The 23,928-nt window shown below is 43.1% G+C and overlaps 4 protein-coding genes across 4 annotated transcripts in view; 2 read left to right on the top strand and 2 right to left on the bottom strand.

Moving 5' to 3' along the window:
- adam12a (ADAM metallopeptidase domain 12a) overlaps positions 1-3,744 on the top strand; it is a gene marked incomplete at its 5' end in the record, with an annotated part of 77,963 nt that extends 74,219 nt beyond the window's left edge. The window contains 2 exons of the mRNA XM_080835692.1: positions 2,539-2,714; positions 3,113-3,744. Coding sequence (XP_080691818.1) covers positions 2,539-2,714; positions 3,113-3,179 — 243 coding nt within the window. The 3' untranslated portion in view covers positions 3,180-3,744. The remainder of the gene's footprint in view (positions 1-2,538; positions 2,715-3,112) is intronic.
- A 1,271-nt stretch (positions 3,745-5,015) lies between these two features.
- Positions 5,016-10,181, bottom strand: fank1 (fibronectin type III and ankyrin repeat domains 1; the record flags this gene model as incomplete). Its single annotated transcript, XM_080835441.1, is given in 12 exon segments — positions 5,016-5,054; positions 5,154-5,198; positions 6,321-6,398; positions 6,863-7,006; positions 7,366-7,531; positions 7,812-7,877; positions 8,001-8,075; positions 8,446-8,527; positions 8,735-8,859; positions 9,060-9,237; positions 9,973-10,051; positions 10,053-10,181. Coding segments are annotated over 12 exon segments (1,206 nt in total).
- Positions 10,182-10,418: 237 nt separating this feature from the next.
- dhx32a (DEAH (Asp-Glu-Ala-His) box polypeptide 32a) lies at positions 10,419-20,807 on the top strand. The gene is made up of 11 exons (XM_080835780.1): positions 10,419-11,067; positions 13,110-13,303; positions 14,373-14,748; positions 15,622-15,855; positions 16,104-16,197; positions 16,733-16,882; positions 17,599-17,790; positions 18,039-18,179; positions 19,370-19,560; positions 19,737-19,927; positions 20,310-20,807. Exons 1-11 carry the CDS (start codon positions 10,792-10,794, stop codon positions 20,503-20,505), a joined length of 2,235 nt encoding a protein of 744 aa, XP_080691906.1. The 5' UTR covers positions 10,419-10,791; the 3' UTR covers positions 20,506-20,807.
- bccip (BRCA2 and CDKN1A interacting protein) lies at positions 20,644-23,911 on the bottom strand. The gene is made up of 7 exons (XM_080835781.1): positions 23,681-23,911; positions 23,301-23,375; positions 23,013-23,093; positions 22,831-22,923; positions 22,497-22,684; positions 21,442-21,607; positions 20,644-21,264 (listed from the first exon to the last, which is right to left on the bottom strand). The coding sequence occupies exons 1-7, from the start codon at positions 23,822-23,824 to the stop codon at positions 21,094-21,096; spliced, it is 918 nt and encodes a 305-aa protein (XP_080691907.1). The 5' UTR covers positions 23,825-23,911; the 3' UTR covers positions 20,644-21,093.
- Between the last annotated feature and the right edge of the window lie 17 nt (positions 23,912-23,928).

Raw genomic sequence — 23,928 nt, 5'->3', positions numbered from 1 at the left:
AGCTCCTGTCATATATCACGCTTCAAGCCCAAACCCACAGCACTCACACTGGTAATGCAGAGATAGGAAGCCATCCTGGTCAGCTGTTTCTCTTAATAAAAATGTTCATAACAGTCAGTGTGAGCGCCTGTTATCAGGGTCCAGCTGTCAGTGAAGGAGCAGCTGTTTGGCAGTGCCTGAGCTACAGGGTCTACCCCTAAAGGGTGAGAGAGACAGAGGGACTGGAGGCCAACCAGGGTCTCCACGCAGCGTCTCCAAACCATATGTAGCGGACGCTAAGCTGCACAAAGAGTGGCTGGAGACAGAGAAGCTTTTTCCAAAAGTTTTTCCAAAAGTTGGCGGTGGGTGACCATGTTTTAGGGATGACGGTGTAGATGGGTTGCAGAAATGAGTTTACCTCCCCTAAAGTTTAAATGAGTTTTTTCCAAAACACTATCTCCAGAAAACATTCCCACTAACCCAATCTATCTTTTCATGATGTTGTTAGTGAGAAGTGCCCAGAGAGTCTAGGGATAGCTGACGTGATCTTCTGAAGTGCGGGGGGCCTGAAAGCTGTTTATTCATCATCAGCACCTTCTCCTCACTAATCTGCCATAATAATATGCGTGTCTTTTACAAAAACATTCTTTTTCAGGAGTTTTAAATTGGTTCTCGTGATGGTGTGCTATTACCATTCTGTGCTAACGGCTCTGGGGGTTTTCAAAGACGTTGTCTTTTTTCAAGCTCTGTGGCAAAGAGCCGGTCAATAACTCATGAAGTCTTACCCCTTGGTTTGATTGTTCATAATGATTTCTCATGTTTCTTCCCATGTTGTTCCCTAAGGCTGCTGAAATGATTGGAATCAATGACACTGACTAGTGAAAAAGCCCATAATCTATGTTACAGACTATTCCAATTTTGAATTGTGAATGTTATGTGAGGTGTGTGCTCCAGACATTGCATTGTCTTCAGCTAGCAAAGCCCAAACGTTCATGGGATGGAGCCATGACAGGGTTTTCTACACGGGGAAAGGGTGTCTGGCAGCTAAGGCACCTCTGAATCCGAGTGTGAAATCATGTTTGGATCCCTGCGTGGAGTCAGAAGGGGGTTTGGGCGGGGAGCTCTGTGTAGCTTTGGCTCTCTCCCTGTGGATAAGGTTGGAAAGGGCTCCCTCTCGCTCTTTTTTCCCAACCTTCCCTCCCTCTCTCTCTTTTTTCCCAACCTTCCCTCCCTCTCTCCCTCTGAATAGGGAACAGATGTGAAGTAGGTAGCAGGCGCTCATCATTACCTCATCCTCCTGCACTAGATTAGGAACACATGACGGCCCCTCATCACATGCCCGCCGGGTCGCTGCTGCTGCCTAGGCAACAGGAGGGACAGCAGCACAGGCAGCGAGGCACGCCACTCAAACAGACTTAAGATTACCTTACACTGCCCCCTGCTGGTCACTGTCAAGTCCAAACTCTGGATTTGCTGCTGATGTCTGCTGACAATATCAAATTAGTATCCACTGGCAGTGCCAGTCATAAGTTTGTTATACTGACGAGGGAAAAGATCTTTGGCAAGTTTGTGCTCTTTTTGGATTATCTGACCAGCATCATGAGGTAGCCTTCTGGAAAGTTTATCACAACAATTTGGAGGTGGATGAAACAGTAATGCTGCCTCTTCTGAGCAGATGTCACTGAATTATGAATGCAGTTTAAACTTGTAAGGTGTTTATTTGATCTCTAACCTGAGACGCAGGCATTGTCTATGGACACTGATAAACCTGCCGACTGGTGGTCTGCCATTCCTGTGGTGGTGATTATGTGTGCCAGTTTTATTATTGTTGTTGATGGTTTTTGTGTCTCCATTTGAAAGCTGTAGAATTTGAAAGAAATGTTCTGGCTGACGTCTGTTTATGAAGTCACTCTGTACCGTTGGTTCTCTCTGCTAAATGCTGCTCCACACATAAATAATGGCTGACTACCAATTTGGGTGATGTAGTCCTACCCTGCCTATAAACAAAACTTCCTTTCTGTTGGAGAGAAAGAAAATCTATGTTGTTTCTATATCTTGATTGTTTATATCTTGTAAAACAATTTCATAAGGCATACACTTTCAGATCAAAGTATATTTGAAGATAATAGGAAAAAAATAAAACATTTGCCAAGTTTGTCCAAACCATTGGATATACAATTATACATAACTCACAGAAAGCAGTTTGTGGTTTCATTGACTTAAATAGGGCACAGCTGTGAAAACTGCATATATATATTGTGTAACTTTTAATGTGAGACTTTGTGTCACAGGCACAATAGAACATCCTATGTCAGCAGTCAGATGCAGAGGTGACCCAGTTGGGCTTTTTTGCACAAGCTAAAACTATTTGCTTATCCAGACAAACTTCAGTGAATTTATGTCACAAAGTTTAGTTTATGTCAGTAAACTGCAGAATTTACACCAGCTCCACGAGACATCCTATTCCATACTTGATTAAAAAATCTCCTGAGTACACATTTTATATCCTTACCACATACTGTGACTGCTACTCAGCTTGTTCTGCTGTTTACCATGCAGGACATGGAGAAACCCAGCCCTCCCCAGAAGCCTTTGCCTGCTGATCCTCTGGGCAGGACGGCCCGTGTGATCCGCAGTCCCTCCAGCGCCCGCCTGCCCGTGCCAGTCCCGCTCCCTGGAAGAGGACCTGTGCCAGGGATCCACAGACCAGTGCCTCCTCTCCCACACCCTTCCAGGTGACCCTGCCCACCTACCTCACGCCTAATCCAGCACCACCTCTTTACCATCTATTGTTTCTATTGCAGCTTCACATCCACTTGTTTAGATAAACATGGAGAAGGAACTGAATCTGACACTATTTAGGAAATGTGCGCATTTTCATTTAATTGAATATTAGGAGTTCTTTTGAGTTGTTTACTCCAGGAGTACAGTATGCTGATATCACTGTGCCCCATTAGTCAAGGAACAAATAGACTAAAGCTGAGCATTTTAAACCGCCTCATTCCGAAATATATCTCCACATTATAAGGATAAGACTCGGTCAGTGTTGCACATTCAAGGCGGTAATGCAGCCACGCCGCGAAGCGGAAATTCAATCAGGTGTTATATCTGGTTTTCTCATCTCTCCTTCCAGACCTCTTCCCAAGCAGCCTCCAACACTGCCAAAGCCTCACATCATTGGTGGAGTGAAATACAGCTGAGGCCTTGGACAAAAGGGATGGATGCCCTGGAGGGACAAAAAGACTTCTTTTGCACTATAAAACTTCTGCCCTTGAAAGACATGTGGTCTGTCTGAGTCCTGAAACTCTGGGGTTGGTCTCAGATGCCCGACCCTTGGTGCTCTATCTCATAACGGTGCTATGAGGACATGCTCAGGTACATGTGAAGTTATTTATGTCCTGTATTTATTTCAGCACAGTGCACTGTGGTAGACACTTTGAATTGTAGCATTTGTGTGTTTTTTTTTTTTTAAACCTCTCCTCCTCCTACATCTTTGTCTTTTTGAATACATTGTTTGTACTGTTTGTTTTATCCGAGGAGGCTTCAGTGCTCTCATTAGTGAACCATCTGGAGAGACACTAAAAGAGGAGATGTCGAGTAAACTGGATTTATAATGGAAGGGACTTTGTAGCTTAATGTGTGGGAGAATCACTACAATATTTGGGAGATGTAGGATAAATGGGAGACAGCAGCAATCTTAAGCAGAACTTTCTGCATCTTGTGGATTGACTTAAGAAAGAGGTATTTTGTGACATTGAAGACAGTATGGGGCCATGTGTTGAGGTGATTGTTTAGAACACACCTAAAATATGAAAAGAAAAAAGAGGAGTGGATGGAAAGTTCTTACTGGTGTTTTTCCATCACGATCATAAAAACTGTAAACCAGACACTTGAGAACTAGGCACTTCCACTATGTTTAAAAGGTTTGAAAGAACCAGATAAAAACAACCTGCAGATTAAGTTACATGAGAGCCAGAATAGTCATAAAGTAATGAGGGCAGTTCAACCATCTCTTAGGTTCCATTCTCACACCTGGCCATAAGCCCTAACTACCCCAGAACACCTGACGGGGGGCTGTGGACAGGGGGCATATGGGGCATCTCCTGCCTGCCCGCCTTAGAGGGGAAAGCTGAACCCGAGACTACCATGAATGGACCTGCAGGATGCAGCATGGTAACTGAATGATGGTACAACTGCAGACCACACTGCCTGTTGAGTCTGGATAGGGCTAACTCGTGCCTGCCGTTAGAGCAGAACTGTGTTGCCAAGCACAGCGCCTAGTGGGAGAGTCTGCACTGAGGTGCACGCACACAGTTGCCCACTGAGATTTGTGCACATTGCCTCTGAGCCAGCAGTGTCCAAAAACTTGAGTCTGGCTTGTTTTATTTATACTGTACACCGAAATTGTGTTTGTTTACTTATTTTATGTGCCATTTTATTTTTTGCTGATCTATCTCATCTAAATAACTGTTCACCATTCACTCTCTAATGCCATCATCTATATTCTACGTATTGGTACAAGGCTTAGTTTAAGGTTTGTTTTTACAATGTAAAAAGACTTAAATAGGTTTTGTTCAGTCTACTTTCTTTCTCATCGATTGCATCTAATTTGCAATACTTGACTGCAAACAAATGTATCACTGCTACATTGACTAGAAGCCAAGGCTACTTCTGTTTCATTGTACTGCATTAGTTTAACTTTGCTTTGCTCACTTTTTTTGTACTCATTTATTGTAATTTTGTATCAACACTTTAACCAGTACTCATCTCTCTTGCTGTATTTCTATGTGCTCTGATTTATTTCCTCGTCGACTGTGTTACAGGTGAACACATTATCAAGGTATTTTTTTGTACAATAAACCTTTGATAAATGAACATGTAAAAACGTACTATACATAGTTGTCAATGAAGATGCACAGATTTGAAACAATCAGATTTCAGCATATTAGTAAAGTTGACTATGGAACTGCCATAATCTGCTTTGTGATGAATGGTCTCATTGATAGGTCAGGATTCTTCCACGTAAAGAAACTCTTCTAATCAGTCTTGGTTCCTGTGAGCAGCTGGAGGATGTTCTGAAATGCATAGAACATGGGCAACTGCATTCTCTGAGCTTCACAGCATCTTCATAGAATTTAGACCCAAGAGGAGAACATACAGTGATGTACATTTACCTTTCGCTCAAAAGACTTTGCCATTTCTATGGCACCTAATCCAAACTAAAGAAAAAAGTAGTTCAGAAAAGATTCATGAATCAATTACCCTTTGCTTCAAACTTACATGATCAAGTTAACCAAATATAAACACACATATGGAGTATTAGTCTCACACTCTAAGCTTCAGGGCTTTAGTTTGACGGTGAAAACAGCAGTGTATGCACACCGTTGCACAAAAATGGACATTCTGCAGAGTAAGTGGTAAAGACATTAATTGGGTAAACCAGGCCAATTAGTGAAAGGTTTGGTTAAAATTGACAAGTAGCATTGTCGAGCAATCCCTTTAACTGAATGATGAATCTCAGACAAAATTACATGTAAGACGATGACAATTGCATCACAGCGGATTCTGGACAGGGTTCACCAGGAGTGCTTGAACAAGGAATAAACTATCGTGCTTCTTTTGTTTTTCAAAACAATGACATTTGTTGACATATAATTGTACTTTGTCAAATCTGTTTTTAAATGCTTTTCTCTTGGAACTGACATCTATAATATTGTCCTTTCCATGGCTTTTTTACTTCGAATTATTCTGGGACCAAACTGTAGGCCTTTTTGGTGCTGTTGGTGCATGCAGAACCAAACGAGAGAGGTCACATATAATGGTATTATTTAACATAAACGAGGCTACTGTTGACTATATGTGTAGATGTACTGACGATATGGGATAGCCAAGATATAGGGACATAACCGGTTGAGCAAAACACAAGAGCAGCAGTGACCACTAGCCTAGCCTTACATGACTGGGGAGTGATAAGATATGGGAGATTGTTGGCTATGATTATACTGATGAAGTTGAACACCTGTACCAATAACCCATAACACAGCTCTGCTCCTGCTCCCTTGCTAATACAGAAATATGTAGGCATGATACACCCCTTTTCCAATAAAGGGAGCATGATATTTTTTGCCGGATAAATAAATCAGACTTGGGCAGTGATGGTTTATGATTGGCGTAATCAAATGTTCCCTGTCAGAGAAGAATGTGTCACTATTGCCAGAGGTTAGACAACCTGCTTGGGCAGAATAGGCCATTTGGGCCAGCTGTTTTCACCATCAAACTAGGGCTCTCTGTGTCTTACATGCATTACCACATGAACTGTACAAAAGCAGACATTACATTACCCCATTTTTGGCATGTTTATCAGCTCCATTCTCAAGTAAGAGCTTGACCAACTCCTCATGGCTGTTTAGCACTGCTACCTTTATGAGGAGAAGGAAGACTTTACAAGTCCTACATTTACCCAGCATGACAAAGGAATGCAGTAGCCTTCTCCTGAAATCACTCTGAATACAGTCTCAGTTTCCCATCAATGTGAGCCAAGCAAAATGCTCCAGTTACTTCTGTGGTATAAGAACTGAAGGTACCATCACACTGGATTGTTCTGGAGACGGAGGGGTCATAACCCTGTAACAGTGAACCCTCAAGGGCAGCTTTAACTTAGACTGAAGCCATCCAACACCCATCAATGTGTATTTAGGGTCCCTTAATACAGTCTCTGCCCTTAATGACTCCTTAAGCTGATGATATGAGCCAAATTATGAGTCTAATTTCCCCTGAATCTACTGAATAGTCTCCTTTAAGAAATACCTTAAAAATTCAGGGTATGCTTTTCATGGTACCTTTAACACTATACTATAAGTGGCTTTAAATCTGCAGCCCATACCATTAGTGGTGTCTTGCCATCCCGGTCTCTGGCATTGACGTCAGCTCCAGCTCTTATAAGGAGGGCAGCCATCTCAGCATCCCCACTAAGAGCAGACACCCTCATTAAAGGGGTCCAGTAGGACACCCTGTCCCTCACATCCACCTGGGGACCAGGAGAAACCATCAGCACACAGTAGGTTACAATGGCAGAGGACAAACATGCAACAAAACATACAAATTAATGACGGTACCAAGATCAGTCACATATGGGATGCACACTGTGTTCTGAAATATCACTGCAGCTAATTAAGAGCTTTGCATGTACACGTTAATCATGCACAAATCACAAGGCACTCAACAGGCCGGCAAATTGTGGGTCTCCTTTAGCACTGCAGATCTGTGCCACAACCTAGAGGCAGAACAGTGAGTTGTACTTGAGTTTTAGTGACTGAACTGGTTACTAAGAGAATACATCATATCTAAACGGTTCTGCCCTGGATGTGACCCTAGGAAGCGTCTGACCTTGCAGCCATCCTGTAAGAGATGCTGTAAAACAGGCAGATGGCCGCCATCTGTGGCCCAGTGCAGTGCTGTGCAGCCAACCCTGTCCATGCAGCTCCACGGCACGCCACAGTTACGCAGGTACCGCACAACCTCCAGGTGCCCACAGAAACATGCTAGCATCAGACTGCAGCCCATACCCATGCACACACACACACACACACACACACACACACACACACACACACACACACACACACACACACACACACACACACACACACAATTAGTCACAGACCACTAGATTTACAATGTGAGACATCATAAAACAATGAAACAAAAGTATTTTACATGGACCATCAATAAAGGGCAAGTCCTTTGGATCCACCTGCATGACATTTGCACAGAAAGCAAAACATGCAGTGAGCAGTAGGCTTTTGGAAGATTCAGCACAAATATGAGCCCACCTGTTCTTCCCACTGCCATTGGTCATGTTGACATCAGCACCATGCTGCACCAGAATGTGGACCAAGCTTTGGAGAAGTCACAGGTGGAGATTATTTGAACACTGTTTGAATTCAACACTGTAGAAGAGCTTTTATAGAGAGTGATTTTTCAGAGAGGAACCACCGGATGGAATACAAGAGGGATGGTACCTTAAGAATCCTCTCATGCCCGCCACCATGAGTGGGGTGAACCCCAGTCTGTCAGGGACATTCACATTTACCATCCTTCAACAAAACAAATATCAACCAGAACTCAAACAGCATATCTTGCATACACATATTTTGCATACACATTTTATACAATTATTAATGCGTAATGTCTTTCAATTGTTTTCTGAGATGTTCTGAATGCTTGTCCGTATTTGAAGGATTTAACAGTAGGGGGGATTGGGGTAACATGAGCCAGTAGGTGAGTTGAACCACTACCTGTATCTTAGCAACCATACAGCCATACACATTTCTTTAGTTTGCATTCTCCATTTTCATCTTGCTGTGGAAGGATTGGAAGAATCGTGTGGATAAAGAAGCATATTTTTACACAGTCTTTTTGCCGTTTTTTTTTGCATGCCAGGTATAATCAGTTTCAGGTGCTCACCTAGACTGCAGCACCTTGCTCAACTCCTCTTCATCGTTCATTAGTACGGCCTGGTGCAAGTGCCTGCCATTCACTGGCTCCCCTGAAAAATACAACCCCAGCCCCAATTACACCTTTTCATCAGATTGTATTTATTTATTTATATATGAATGTGACCTGTATATATGCATATATGAAATGTATGTATGAATGTGACAATTGTAAATGAGTGACAGGACATTTTCCGTAATTTAACTTACAAAAGGCTGGGTTCAGTGATGTGTTCTGTGTGATTGATGTCTGCACTCACGTGCTGTAGACGCAGACAGGACTGGACCACAGATGGTCTCCCCTGAAGGACGGGCTGCCTTCAGTCTGAAGCGGTACAGAGTGCTGGCTTGCAGACCTTCGGCTGTGTGTTGTGTGCCATAGCCACTGGGACCACACACAGACTCATGAACAATGTAGTACTGACAAATAACAGCGGTTGTCTTACAACAAGTCTTTGAAATTGAGACATTAATATCAGTATGTGAAAATGTCTTACAGCTCACACCAAGATCCATCCTTATGTGTCAACATGCCTCCTTTTTCAGCAATGAGTCCTGAGGATATGCAACAATAGATGCACTTACACATAGACTGCAACATAGCTGTGCTTTCTGGGATTCTCCTCCTCCAGGGTGAAGCATGTCCGTTCCTCAGGCGATCCCACACACTCCTCCCTCTCCTCCTTCCCCCACGTCAGTTCAATACTATGATGACTGACATCACTGATGATCAGTGAAACAGGGCAAGAGGGTCTACACCTGTCTAGATGACAGTAATATTGTCTACAAAAAAATAATGTTCGCCTTCACAAGGAAGTATATAAGAATATTTTAACATTACAAGTGACATTCCCCTTTGATCTGCAAAACCGGCTGGTGGGTTTTAATTATGTATTCAGTATAAAACTCTAATTGTTCTCTTATTATACAATCTGAGTATATTAGCATTTTGACAGAAATATCTAGACTACTGGAAAGCCCTGTTTTGTTTCAAAGTTGGACCACAAATATCAGGTCACAACACAGCAGGGCAAAACTTGCACACGTTTAGAAATATGCATGCATAGGCCTACTTGCTCTGAATTACTGAAAAATCTGAATGTTTGTTCTTTCGCATTACACGAAATGATCTCTTCATAAATCATTTGGGAGTTAGAAAAATCCCTTGAAAGCTAAGAGGTTCAATGATTACACCACTATTGTTCAGAGGTAACGTTATCTAATGTGTTATATGATACCAACCAACCCATTCAATCAATGACCTCTAACTCGATAGGCGCATCATGGCTTTCCTCTGATAAAACTCCAGTATAAACTCGTACGTCATGTTCAAGTAAAGAAAAAAGTGTTAAATTAGGTTTGTATTAAGTTTATAACACCATGTATTCTAATGTCTCCTATTTTTAAAATCTGATTATTCCTGTTAAAATGACTAAAGAGATAGCAGTGCATGCCAACAAAGCCAATATTAAGCATAGCAAAGTGGTCAACTGTTTACCTTGTTTCTCCATAAAGCCCTGTTTGTGAGGGTAGCCTTTAGCTTCCTTTCTCCACTGGCTTGGCTTGGCCAGTGGTCGCCCAGTGCACATCATTGCTCACCAGCTGATTGCAGTTGCTATAGGAACATGTGTGGGGTCCCCAGAACACACTACGTACGCTACAAACTTTCTCTTGTGGGTGTATGTGTCTGTGTTTGCGTGCATGCATGCGCTGTATAAAGTGCATGCATTTGACGTGTCTCATGGTAATTACACTTGGGGCATAATTCGGCTTTAAGACTTTACGTTTACGTCTATTCCAATCATTTCATGGAAACATTTTCTCCAACGGGTCTCTGTAGCCTATACGAATACTTCAAGCGCACTGTTTTGTATAATGGGATTAGTGACCACATGATCAGACTGAGGCTCTCAATAAACGCATTCGAGAGAGCGTCGAGTTCAGTTCACGTGTTCGTAGCAATGGAGTGTAACAATCTGACGGGGTCAAAATTGTATTTACGGAAGTAAATTACATTTTGGGGAAATATTCTTTAAAAACTCGGTTTTTACAACTGTTGAAGTCTATTTAAAGTGCTAGAGTGAAGTGTTTTTGCCGCTCTCGGGTTTGCCGCTCTCAGTTGGCGTTGTATTATCAGGCAGTTGATGAAGTCAGGTGTGGTTTTATAAGACGCGTCATTAGATATCTGTTGAAGTTGTTTTATCTCGTTGGAACATATTTTTGACTTAACCTGACTGCACGGTAGAATTTGTCTCCATGCTGTGGTCGGGTTCCTTTGATTGGCAAAGGGACCTGTGGCTTGCTGTAGGCAATCGTTATGGCGGAGTCCTGTGTTTCTGAGGATGACCACACAGGCACTGAGCTTTGTGTTATTCCTCATGTTGTTGATGGTTCCGAAGAAGCTTTTGGTTTTGGGGATGATCTCGAGCTGAATCAGTTTGATGGTCTGCCATATTCTTCGCGTTATTACAAACTTTTGACAGAGAGAAAGTCCCTGTCTGTTTGGAAAGTGCGATGCGAATTCCTGGACCTCTTGGTGAACAACCAACTTGTAATAATTTCAGGCACAACAAAAACTGGGAAGAGTTCTCAGGTGAGAGGACCTTTTTTATTGCAGCATTATATTATTATTTTACCTTTTAATACGTAACTGGACGATTTTTGCAGAAATGGGACGTTGCTGTGTGCAGGAATGTGAGTGTGTATTTGCTACAGGCAGAGGCACAAGCACACAGGCTATCTTGTGGCCGGGGATGTGAAATATTTATTGATAAGGTAGCCTATCATTCTCCAATAACGGGGTTATTTGCTTTTGTTTAAAGCCCTTAGGGCTTATGTTATAGACCATGTTTATCACATCGCTGAGACTTTAAGAATTGACAACGGCTTGTTGCTCAAGTTGCTTCTCAAACAAAGTGATGGAGCCAGACTTTTTTTGGCTTGTCCTAAATATAGCCAGAGGGGCCTTCATATTACATTACCGCGAGCAGAATGACCCTACAGACCTTTGAGAAGTTGACCTGGTTTGTCGAAGAGAAAGTCAGTAGATTTGGAAAGAAGCAAAAACACTAATAATATTGACGGCCTGTGTTACGTAATGCCTGTATTTATCCTCACCGTTTAATCCCATCAACCCTGTCTGTGTGTGGTGGCATTCACTTTCAAATCCCTTTACACACGTAACTTCACTTGAAGATGTATTTATTGGTGTTCTGAATGACTATTTTGAATGTTTGCACAGCGTAGAATGTATGTGTATTGACATTTGATGGGACTAGGAGTTTTGGAATTTAGTTTGTTGTCAACACTAAATTGTATGCATAGATAATGAATAGGGTGCCTAAACTTGATCAGTGTGTGAATATAGAAGAGGAAACATCTCTCTTCACCTTTATTTTCAGATGGCATTCCATTTTAAGAGTGAAATCTCTGTCCTGCACACACAAACAGCAGCCATGAGGCAGACAGTCTGACAGAAGGCTTCCATCCCCCAGCATAGTTTTGTCCTAGATAACCTCAGTCAATAGGCTTGGCTGGGCGCATGCAGTCGCTGCCCTGTGTGTGCGTGCGTGTGTCTGTGTCTGTGCTTTCAGAGCAGGTCTAATGCAGCCGGAGCACACACAATAGGTCCAGCTGTTGGCCTGAGTACGAGGGGTCTAAAGGGGGGGCCCCCCGCTGCTAAGTCCTCATCCATTGGAGCTGTCACTTTGCTGCCCAAGCAATTTCCATTAGGAGTCTAATACACTGTGATCTGCCTCCCTCAGTTAGGCAAGGGGGTTGGTGTCCCCAAGTCTGTATCTGTGTGCGTTCAGAATTCAGGGTTGCTGTTTGCAGAAGTGGTACATTGATAAACTTTAATATCAGCTCAGCCCAGTTCACAATCCGTAACTTGGCATATGATTTTTATCTTAACAATGTATATCACAAAATAACATTTTGATTTGTGCCAAAACCAAAATGTGATCATTACACATTACCCCCAATGATGTACCCACACAACACTGCTAGTCAACTATTGTCCAAGGGGAATAATTCCCCAGTGTGTAACTACTGCTAATCGTATCTATATTATCCTCTCTAATCCTTCCAGATTAGATGATTCCCTACACAGAGTTGTGGTTGTGTTTACTATGATTGCTTGAAAGAGTGTGAGAAATTATGGGCTAAATGGGAAGTGAAGAGCATAACCTGCATCCTTACAAGCATATGGCTTCATTTACATGCACTTTTATTCCGATGGCAAATGCTTTCATCCAAAGCCATTTACAATTCAGGAACAACAATCAAGCTACAGGCAGTTAGGAGACCTTTCAAGAGTAAACGCAAATTACTAGTTCTGGTCAGTCTGACATGGTGCAGACAGAAGAAGTTCACAGGAAAATGCAAGAGTTTTAGGCGTGTTAAAGGTGATGGGAAATAAGCTGATCTCTGACAAGATGAGTCTTCAAGAGTTTCTTGAAGATGGGGAGTGACATCCCTGCTCTCATAGCATTTGGTAGCTCTTTCCACCATCAAGGAACCACAAAGGAGAACAGTCTGGACTGCGATTGGCTTGTATGAAGGGATGACAATGCCAGATGTTGTTCCTTGAAGTGCTAATGTCTAAATGTTGTGTTCTCTGTCTCCCACCTGCAGATCCCACAGTGGTGTGCGGAGTTCTGCCTGTCAACACAGTTCCAGCATGGCATGGTGGTGTGTACCCAAATCCACCGGCAGCAGGCCGTGGAGCTGGCCCTACGTGTGGCCGATGAGATGGACGTGAACATTGGCCACGAGGTGGGCTACAGCATCCCTCTGGAGACCTGCTGCTCTAGTGACACCGTGCTCAGGTGAGGGAGAGAACATGCTCACAGGAAACGCATGTGGACACCCCCTACATATGCTTCTGGTTGAGAAGGCTCTCTCTGTTTCGCTCATTCATAGACACAAAATGGACACACATACCTCTTTCTAGACTAGATCAAACTAGACCAAACCCCCCCATAGATCCAGATTTTGGCAGAGTCGTCACATATTATATAACAGTATACTAATTAATCCGTGAATTCTCTTTGTCAACAATAACACAGAGCAAATCAGGTGGTGTGTGGTTTAGACATGAGTGTCTGGTTTGAACATCTGACCACCTGTTTATCAGCATACAGTGAAAAGTCATGTGAGCGCACGGTAGAGAGCACATAACCTCTGACTTTGAGCTGCCTTAAACACCATATGAAGACTGGGGCTGATTAGAACGCTCCTTTCATGTCTGAGGCTTATAATTGTCAAAAGACCAAAGAAAAGCACTCAGCTGGAAAAGTTAACTGAGAATTCCTTAAGCTTCAGGGAAGACATGTACTGAGTGAGGAGGCACAGATCCCACTGAGTTGCTCCAGGAAAGTAAGAATAATACTCTACTTGATGTGAAGAAACAACGTCATGCATTTGAAACCAAGTTTTACCCAGTAAGATTGCTCATTCATATTCAACACCAAATGAAATGCTTTGTTCTGCTGGAACCCCAAGGAGCTAACGGGCTATATCATCAGGAAATTATGTTTAACATAAACAATCGTAAATGTTTACAGTGTCAATTACAAAGTGTTTACTTTCATTTATAGTTCATTATTAATAAACTGATGCCATTGTGCAATTATTCTCGTCATTCAAAGAAGCATTCTGTGAAGTGAATAGACATTTCAAGGATTTGCAGTGCTTTTAAATGAAACCCATGAATGTGTAATTGTACTGCAACGGTAGCTAATTGCTTTCTCTTTGAGTAAGTATTATTTACCATGAAGCCCCAAGTATTTCACCTAATTCCACATCATTTAGATGTAAACTCGTTTGCTCTTTTGTGGTAAAACTCTTAATTGCACAGACATCCATTTTGAAATGAGGCAACCCTGTGATCTCCAGATACTGCACAGACGATGTGCTACTGCGAGAGATGATGTCAGACCCTATGCTGGAGCATTATGGGGCCATCATTCTGGACCAGGCTCATGAGCGCACCGTCAGCACTGACCTCCTCCTGGGCCTCCTCAAGGAGATCCTGGCCCAGAGGCCGGAGCTGCGCGTGGTGGTGCTGTCCGCCCCCCCGGCTGCCGACCACCTGTTTGGCCACTACGGAACTGCCGTGCCCCTGCTGAGGCTGGAGAACCTGAACACTGCTGAGGTGGTGCACAGCAGTGGCAGCCACAAGGATTACTTCTACCCAGCCCTCAGGCTGGTGCTGGAGATCCACCGCACCAGGGAGGAGGGAGACATCGCTGTGTTCCTGGCCTCCGCTCAGGTCTGCATGCGTCTGTGTGCCTGCTTGTGCATGTTAAATGATATTTTCAGCATTGAATAATTGAACATGATGTCAGTTTTCCCTTGTTCTGTACAAGAGCAAGCTCATCACCTGCTGAAGAGGAAATATAACATTCTTGATGTGGGGTTGCAGTGGATTGTAATGTGTGTAGTCATGGGCAGTTTGGCTGGGAAGGGAGGAGCAGATTTGTCTGGCACTGAATGTTACCAGTGCTGCCTCTGGGCCTGAGTGTTGTGTGCATGGTTCGAATTGTGACAATGTCAACAGAGGGACAATAAGGACATTGTGTTCATGGCAGGCTCTTCACGCATAGGAGCCCAGGCCAGCTCAGCTCTGCCCTATATTGTTGCTGTGTTTGTCAGTCATGGGAAAAATGCAGTATAGTTTATGAAAATAGTGTACTTTCTGTATTTTAGTAATTTGACTCGGATCTGTATCTGTGTCTGATTTGCTTCTGTGCCCCTATACTGCTGCCTGCTTCGTGTTCGTCAGTAAGCAGTAGCCCCTAGCTTCGCATATCCTATTTAAGCCCTGGATTTTTCTCCCGTTAGAATTTAAACCTGAACTGATCCTGAGTAATGTGGAGTTAATGGAATGAAACTTCAGTAGGTTTATCCGGTGTTTGCTGATCTCAGACGCTAGGGGCTGGGGCTGAGCTTACTGTATTCTGTGCAAAGACTAGAACATCACCAGATTATGCAGAATCCACAGAATTTAAACGCAGTGATATATCCATAAACCCCTTTTTGTATGCCCATTAAAGAATAGATGTAGGATGGTTCTTTTTTGTCCTCTATTTAATGTGGAGCCTGTGAGGATCATCTGTGAACACTGTGAATTGGCCCATTACAGGAGGTGGAGTGTGCCTATGGGATCCTGTGTAAGGAGGGGGCCAGGCTGAGTGGTGGGCTGGGACAGCTGGTACCTGTGGCCCTTCACCCGGGCAGGCTGGGGGCCTTCCCATGTACGGTCGAGGAGCAGCCACACAGCCGAAGAGTCTTCCTCTCCCACAGTCAGGCTGAAGACATGTTCTGGGCTGTGGACTCGCTCAACTTTGTGATTGACACTGGGATGGAGAGGAAATATGTGAGTACTGATGTTTCTCACTCTTGTGCATGATAAAGCTTTCAGATTGGTTTTGTTGCCTCGTTAGAGCATCTCTTGAGGTACAAAGCCCTTTGCTGTACCGTTAGCCCTGTTTTTTTCCCACTCTGTGTGCCTTCCAGGCCAGTGTGAACAAAAGCAGGAGTGTTTCTCTCTGATATGCTCCACGTGCCTGCAACCGGGCTCAACTGATCTGAGACCTGTCATGACTGTGATTGCTCCCCCCGCAGGTGTACAACCCTCGTGTCCGGGCATACGCAGAGGTGATGAGACCCATCAGTAGATGTCAGGCTGATATCCGCAAGCAGCTGACCAGGCCTGGAGGTAGAGCACCCTTCAAAAGTTCAGGATTTACAAGTGTTAACTGTCAAGAGCTGCTTTATTCAGTTTTGATGATGCCTCAAAACAGGCTCTCCTTTGAAGCTACTAAAGCCAGATAGCACTCTTTATGTTAGTGAAGGTTCCTTCAAAATATGGAAAACATAAGAAAAACAAAACTGAACAGATGTATAATGAAAGGGGAGTCCCTGGAGTTCATTTTTTGCCTCAAGTCAAGTGTTGCAATTTGCTTTTGCACTGTCTTATCATAATTACTTTCAGTTTCAAACAGCATTGTTTAGTCACGATTTCATTGTACTGCAACTTGCCCTTGGCTTCCATTGTTTGATTTTACAAGCATCAGGTTTTTTAGTTCACTTCAGACACATCAAAATGATAGGTTTAGACAACTGGACAGAGAATACATATTGGGAGGGAAAAATATTGTTTTGTTATTATGGCATATAGGTCTGATTTATTTCCATGGTCAAAGAAATGTTACCATGGTGATCAGTGATCAGTTGTATTATTGTTACTGCAGGGAAGTGCTTCTGCCTGTACCCTGAAGAGACCAAGCTGCCTGCAGTCAGTGCTCCCCAGCTGCTGCAGTCTAGCATCGTGCCCACAGTTCTGTTCCTCAAGAGGATGGAGGTAGCCTGCCTGGGCCACTGTGACTTCATAAACAGACCAGGTGAGTCCTGACTATGTGAACGCAAGTGTGTGTGTGTGTGTGTGTGTGTGGTTTGTATTTGGGCATACATTTGGCTTGCTTCAAGGCCACAGATGGCCCTTGCTGTGGGCCTGTGTTGGGACTGAGTGGATCCAGTGATCCATGCCTGAACAGAGCTGACAGCAGCAGGCTAAGGGGCTTTGTTGCGAGGCAGAGAGGCAAATGTGTGGGAAGGTTTGGCTCTTATGGCCAGCAATGGTGACGGCCACATAAAGACTACAGGCTTGTTAGCGATAACAGTGTGGCTCTGTGTTAGTCCCTGCAGCACAAAGAACAGGAAGTTCCCCCACCCTTTGGCTGTCAGGTTAGGCCTGGAATCTGTGTGCCTTCACCCAGTAGTACAGTACACTGTGGTGATTAGACTGAAGTGATTAAAAAGTGTTACTGGAAATACAACCTTGTAGTTTGTTTTTGTTCACCAGTGTTCAGAGATTTTACTCTTGGAAAATCATTAGTTCTGATGATTTTGTTCATCAGCGGAGCCCAGTTCAGTGGGTTGACGTGGAGGGGGCGTCCACACACATGTCCCTGTTTTTAGAGTGTAGGACCATTACGTTGGAATGTCAAGTATGTCAAGTGTCATTCAACATGGGCTTAATAGCTATGATACTATTTTCTCTCCCACTGTGCTCTCTGTTGAGTAATGTTTTAATTATCCCTGGGTTTATTTCCATCAGATCCTGAAAGTCTAATGCAGGCACTTGAGGAGCTGGACTACCTGGCTGCATTGGACAATGATGGGAACTTATCAGAGATTGGAATCATCATGTCCGAGTTTCCTTTGGACCCCCAGATGGCCAAGTCATTGCTGGCCTCCTGCGAGTTTGACTGCGTGAGCGAGGTGGTGACAATCGCAGCCATGTTAGCAGGTACAGTCTGTTGAACTGCTCAAAATCTTCAGTTCCTCTGTCTTGTAAGCTATGGTTAATGAGAATATCATGGCCACTGTCCCTGAAGCTCTTATTGTCTTGTTTTGTGAGATTTCTCAAATAAGGTGTGATTCTAAATGCCATAATTGCATAGTATAATATGTGCAGACTAGTTTCCAGAAGGCAGTGCAATGATTCAGACACTGGTATGCTTCCACAATGCTAATTGTTGTGTCTGATTCTTGTAGCACCAAGCTGCTTCATGGAACCAGCTGTCGGCATGGCAACTGAAGCAATGCAGTGCCACCTGAAATTCCAGCATCCAGAGGGTGACCATTTCACTCTCATCAACATCTACAACACCTTCAAGCAGAGCCAAAGAGAGCCTTGTGAGTCTGACTGGCCTTTCTTTACAGTAACACTACACAATGACATTAAGTCAACACAGAATTTGCAGAAAATATTTAACAAAGGAGAGGTAAGAACATTATTCAGTTACTCTCCAGCCTTAGCATTTTATGTTTGGTGTGGTGTGTATGTGGAGCATCTATCAAAATTATATTGACCATGATTGGATCAGCTCACACCCGGTGGAGCTAGTTTAGAAATCTAACTCGCCAAACCCAAGCAGGAAGAATAATAAATCATTTCCACCCAGGTTTTCCCCTTCGTTATCCACTTCAGATAAAACATATCCAGTTACAGCACCTTTGCCAACATGTCACCGATAGCCATTGCAGCTGGATTTCCAATGATGTAACTTTATCACCCATCAGACTCCCCACAGCGCTCTGGTAGGCCCGGTATAAATACATGTAGCCAAGCTCTTGTCAACAGAGGGTTTCTAGGCTATATTCCAGTAACACTCAGATGGCAAAATAGTTTGGCAGCATCAGTCCAGCCAGTGTCAGCAAAGGGTGCTATCCCTACGGTCAGATTGTGTGTGTGATTTGAGTAGCATTTTACTCTAATTGTTCTGTTCCAGTATTCTATAACTGCTATCCAGCCTGTTAGGATGCCACCAGTGGTTTAATCTCCTGAGGGTGTGACTCAAAGGATGAAAATCTTTGTCTAAAAGTAAATGGATGTGTGGATGTTGGTGGTGGGTCTTGGAGGGAAAGCTGGTATTAAGAGTCAAGCTTTAAGGGGTTCATTTCAGCCAGTCAGTATTGGTAATTGTAGGGCCAAGCTTTAAGGGGTTCACTTCAGCCAGTTAGTATTGGTTAATTTAGTGCCAAGAAGTGTGTTTCCCGCAGGCATACAAACCGTGTAAGGTTTTGGTTTGGAGAAAATTATGATTTAGGATGGCGATAATTTTCTTATTTCCTTGGCTGAAGTGACTTGCATGGCATTGGTCGCTGAAATGAATGGGAGTAGTCAGTCACTCTCACCGTCTATCTAATACCTCCATGCCCAAGTCATGTCTGGCCCTGTCAGACTAGGATACCACCTTGAGGGAGGTGGGGGGCAAAGCAACCCCTTACACCGCATTAGGGCAGTGCAGTTCAGTTGTGATGAAACCTAGTATGTTTAGATGGAATTGAATGCAGCCCTTAGTCTAATTGGACCTGTCTTTCAGACTTCAGCCCTGAAAAGTGGTGCCAGGACTACTTCCTGTGTTACGAAGCGTTGCAGACTGCTAGTGCCATCCGATCTGAACTGATGGACATCCTCAGAAGGCTCGAGTTGCCTATCTCTGAACCCGCATTTGGAACAAAAACCAACACCCTCAATGTCAAGAGAGCCCTGCTGGCTGGATTCTTTATGCAGGTATGCACACACCAAAACTGTTCAAATCTATCAAAAATCATTACTTGCTTACCTCATCATGTGCTAGTCTTATTATACAGTCAACCAGATTATTATTACATTTTCAACACATTTTCTTTCTGTATTCACCACTTTCTAGCATGGCCCACCGTAATACTAAATTCCTATCCCTTCAGATTGCCAGAGATGTAGATGGCTCAGGGACTTACTTTATGCTCTCCAACAAGCACGTGGCTCAAGTACATCCATTGTCCAGCTATGGAGCTAAAGCACACAAACTGGGTCTGCCTGAGTGGCTGTTCTTCCATGAGTATACGCTGTCCGAGAACAACTGCATCCGCACCGTGTCTCAAATCTCTCCCGAAGTGTAAGTCAACACGCTCTGATCAACTGAGCTCTGTTCTCCTTAGTTATGACGTAAGGAAACACACGTGTGTGCAGGTGTGTCCTTCTGCAGGGAGGCTGCAAACACTGAATACTCGTCATGGAAACAAAAAAGATCATGTCCTGTATCCTATGACAAAAATGGAAACATAATTTGTGGAACAACTAAGTCTGCGTTATTTTGGATATGTAACCTAGTGGCCTACATAACAGTGGGACATTAGAAGTGACAGTATGGAAGGGATTCCCCCCCCCCCACCCATATTAAATTTACATTAACTAATCTGAATACTGGTAAATATGAATTACTATGAAATATGGTTTCTGTGAAATGGGCCGAGTTTGATTTTGTTGTTCTTCCGCAGATTTATTCAGATGGCACCCCAGTATTTCTTCTACAATCTGCCTTCAAGTGAGAGCAAGGACATACTGCAGCACATCATGGAACATGAAGGCTCAGGCAACTGCAAGAACAAGAAACAGACCTCACAGGCCATCACCAGTGCAACACAGACTGACTGCCCAGAGCCTCAGTCTTATGACAGATGTTTGATACAGTAAAACTGTTCATACTGCAGTCAGAATTGAAGACCAGTTGCCAAAATGAACTATGGAGCACATGAGTGCACATCTGTCCTTGTGTCGATGTTAAATGTTGTCATTTAGGACGTTGCAGATGAAAGAACATGGATTCAGGGAAGGAATATATAGCATTTTAATATGCAAATTCTGAATGGTTTTTGGAACATAAATGTATATACATTTTGGACTTCTAAGTGTACAGAAAGTGTTTGGGAGAGGCTATTTTCAGCTATTCTGGGATTAGTATTTACACATTACAGGTCAATAAATTATTGCACTGATGAAGGTGTGGACAAATGTTTAACTAAAAGGTCCTGGGATTGTGGAAGTCTAAGTGATTATAAAATATTTCTATTTCAGACAAGTGACGATATGAAACTACTGAGGACCACTAGTTATTGGAAGACCAGAATAAACAAACAATTTAACACACTCTGATGCAATATCACTTTTTAGGGAGAAGAGAAAAACCATTCAAACTACTGAGAAATTGTGGGTGTGGGTCACACTTTAGAAGGTCCAGAGATTTTTTTTATGAAGATGTAGTTATACAACATATGACGAAATTCAAATAGTGAGGTACTGCTTGAGTTTGTCCATAATAACTCCCATTCTGTCCATGGGAATTAACATGACGGTTCGATAAGGCTTCATTGGCACGTCATCAAAGGACCATCTCCCACTCAGACATGAGTCTGTCTCATCCTGGACGGAGTACTGGAACTTCATGATCGCTTGCTGAAAAAGGATTTTAAAACATGTTTGGTCAAACATACACATCATAATCATAATAACAACACATCATAATAAAAACATAATAAAATGACACCACTTAGACATTCTGATCAGATTCAGCACTGGCACAAAATACATAAACAGCCTCACAGGGTCTTGAACGGCTCTTTATTAATGTACCTCGTGGAAAAATTCCTCTTCTGCGTTTACAAACAGCATCTCCTCCTTTGGCGGTCCTCTGTTGGGAATGGTCCGCTGAACCTCCTTGCAGGTCTTGCTGATCATCAGAAAGTAATGGCATTTCCCACTGGGCTTGTTGGTCCTCTGTGCATCTAAAATCTCCTCTCTGTTAGAGACAACATTATCAGATTACTCATCAGTAAATACATTATAGGGATATATAATGATTGTGATTGTTGAGCTTGTTAATTGCACATCCTATCCATCTATTCTGGTCTCGGAGTACAAGGTCTGTTTTCCCCCTAGTTTGTTGTTTGAACTCAAATTGATGTTGAGTTTATGGTCTAGCAGGTGAGGCTGAAAGCTAACCAAAGCCTTCATGAGCAAAGATAACTTAAGTACCAAACAAATAGAGGAAATACACAATGGAGCAGCACCTCAGCAATTTCAGCTGGCCAACGTTGAACGTAAAAACTAAATGGGTACATGACAACTATTTTATTGAAACAGAGACAGGTATATTTTAATGTTTTAAAAAAGTCTCAGTGAATTGATGTGTTTAAGTCAAACATTACGCTCTTCAAAACAGCACCCTTCACAAACTTCATATTTTCAGCTGAGCAAGCCATTTTGCCGAGCTACATAGTCTGATTATGACCTGGCAGGAGATTCATTTCAAACAGAATTTGGATTTGGTGTCCAGCTGTACATCTGTGGAGGGAATAATCATATCTGGGCCAGAGGGCTGGATGAAGACTTTACAGGATCAGGCGATACCATTATAGCTGCCTGCTCAACACAATACACCCTGCTTAAAATAACTTTGTTAATAATAACCTTGGCCCAGCTGTAGCCTGTCTGCATCCCTTCCAAAAAACACCATTACAATAAACTGGAATGAGCTCAAATGTTCAGAACATTTGATGATGTATATTGATGTGCCCCTTACATTTCTAAGTTACAATTTCATTGCCTCATTCTACTTCAGCATAACCACCCTTTAACAGACCGTGCCAGAGCCAGAAAATGGACAGTGGAGTGGAGAATGGACTCACTGGAGCTGCTTGTGGAGGGGCAGAGCAATCTGTGGGGGCACATTAATGAAGCGCTCGCTGATCAGCAGCCCCACAGGTTTGGCCGTGTCGTTCAGGAACTTCTCCAGCTGCTCAGTGACAGTCGCGGGACAGGCCTTCTCACAATGGGCCAGAATCATCTCCTTAATCTGTTCCACACACTCCACACCCTGCAAAGAAATTGATATTAACACATACGGCAAGCACAATCGGTAATTATCGGAGTCTTATCCAAACCTGGACCAAGTCCCACTTTTATCATTTAAAGACACTTTGCCTCGTATTGAACATAATGAACACAACTGATTTTGCCCACCTTTCTCTCCGTCAGGTTTATCATACTGATAAAGCCAAACACTTCGTTTGGATCACTATCATCTTCATCACTGTCTTCAGGCACCTCTGCTTGCTGGATGGAGCAAGACAAGAACACAAATCAGTCATGATCATGTAATAAAAATGTGTGGTAAGTGCTATGACTCCATTCATTGCTCTTACCCGAATGACGCTTCCAATATGATTTTGCTGGATCATGAGGTCAGTGAGCTCGGCTGTATTAACGTGAGCCTTCAAAAACAACTAGGGAGGGGGTACAAGAAAGTAATTATCCTTGTGAAGTCCAAGTCTCTCTGTACATCTGTGAGTTAATATACTACAACTAAGAGGTTATTCAGACTTGAACACTGATATCAGGAAATTGAGACGATTGGTATAGTCCATTTCGAAAACTTTAAAGAAAGCAGCTTCAAGACACGAGTCAAAACAGAGTGATGTATGTTAGTTTACCTGCTGCAGAAGCTTCTTCATCCCGTTGAAGTCACTAACTGATATTGTGTGTGCCTCAAAATCAACCACAACCTCCTGAAATTGACATTAGTTCACAACATAGTTAAAGTTTCAGTGCTGCTCAGCAAGCATGAAACGAAAAGCTTCGTTTTGCTGACAAATGTTATCTGCAAGCTTTCCGTTGCAACTGAGACTTACACTAAAACGCTTAAGCATACTGTTTATATAAGCAAAGTGGAGTAATTTGTGATTATCTTCCATTCAGAAATGAATTAGGTGTAGCCTACCACTTACTCGTGGCATGCGTAATGCTACATAGCTAGCTTGCTAACGAATGTTAGCGGTGTTAACTTTAGCTGTCGATAGCCATCGCGCCTTACCTCGTTGATTTCTTCATCAGACTCATCACTATCTTCCTCATCTGAGCCTCCATCGTCGTCCAGTCTCTCATCTGAGCTGTCGTCTTCATCTTCATTCGGGTTTGTTCCCATACCAACAGCTCGCCTTTTAGCAAATGAAGCCATGCTGCACTCAATCTGTAGCAAAGCACACCAACAACTCCACGCCGTGAATCTGGGGAAAGGTCATAGGTTAAAGGCTCCTACATGCCAGCAGCAGTGCGAATCTG

Source organism: Sprattus sprattus (assembly GCF_963457725.1).
Source record: "Sprattus sprattus genome assembly, chromosome: 3".
Taxonomy (NCBI): domain Eukaryota; kingdom Metazoa; phylum Chordata; class Actinopteri; order Clupeiformes; family Clupeidae; genus Sprattus; species Sprattus sprattus.
Note: the sequence above shows the minus strand (reverse complement) of the source record. Positions and strands in the feature narration are given on the sequence as shown.

What these genes read in the sequence shown, in the direction of transcription:
- bccip (XM_080835781.1), bottom strand. Translation starts at nt 23,824, where the DNA reads ATGGCTTCATTTGCTAAAAGGCGAGCTGTTGGTATGGGAACAAACCCG. An exon ending in TGAAGAAGCTTCTGCAGCAG is followed by an intron (nt 23,094 to 23,300) that starts GTAAACTAACAT and finishes CCCCCTCCCTAG; the next exon opens with TTGTTTTTGAAGGCTCACGT. An exon ending in TAAACCTGACGGAGAGAAAG is followed by an intron (nt 22,685 to 22,830) that starts GTGGGCAAAATC and finishes ATTTCTTTGCAG; the next exon opens with GGTGTGGAGTGTGTGGAACA.
- dhx32a (XM_080835780.1), top strand. Translation starts at nt 10,792, where the DNA reads ATGGCGGAGTCCTGTGTTTCTGAGGATGACCACACAGGCACTGAGCTT. An exon ending in CTGGGATGGAGAGGAAATAT is followed by an intron (nt 15,856 to 16,103) that starts GTGAGTACTGAT and finishes CTCCCCCCGCAG; the next exon opens with GTGTACAACCCTCGTGTCCG. An exon ending in GCAGCTGACCAGGCCTGGAG is followed by an intron (nt 16,198 to 16,732) that starts GTAGAGCACCCT and finishes TTGTTACTGCAG; the next exon opens with GGAAGTGCTTCTGCCTGTAC.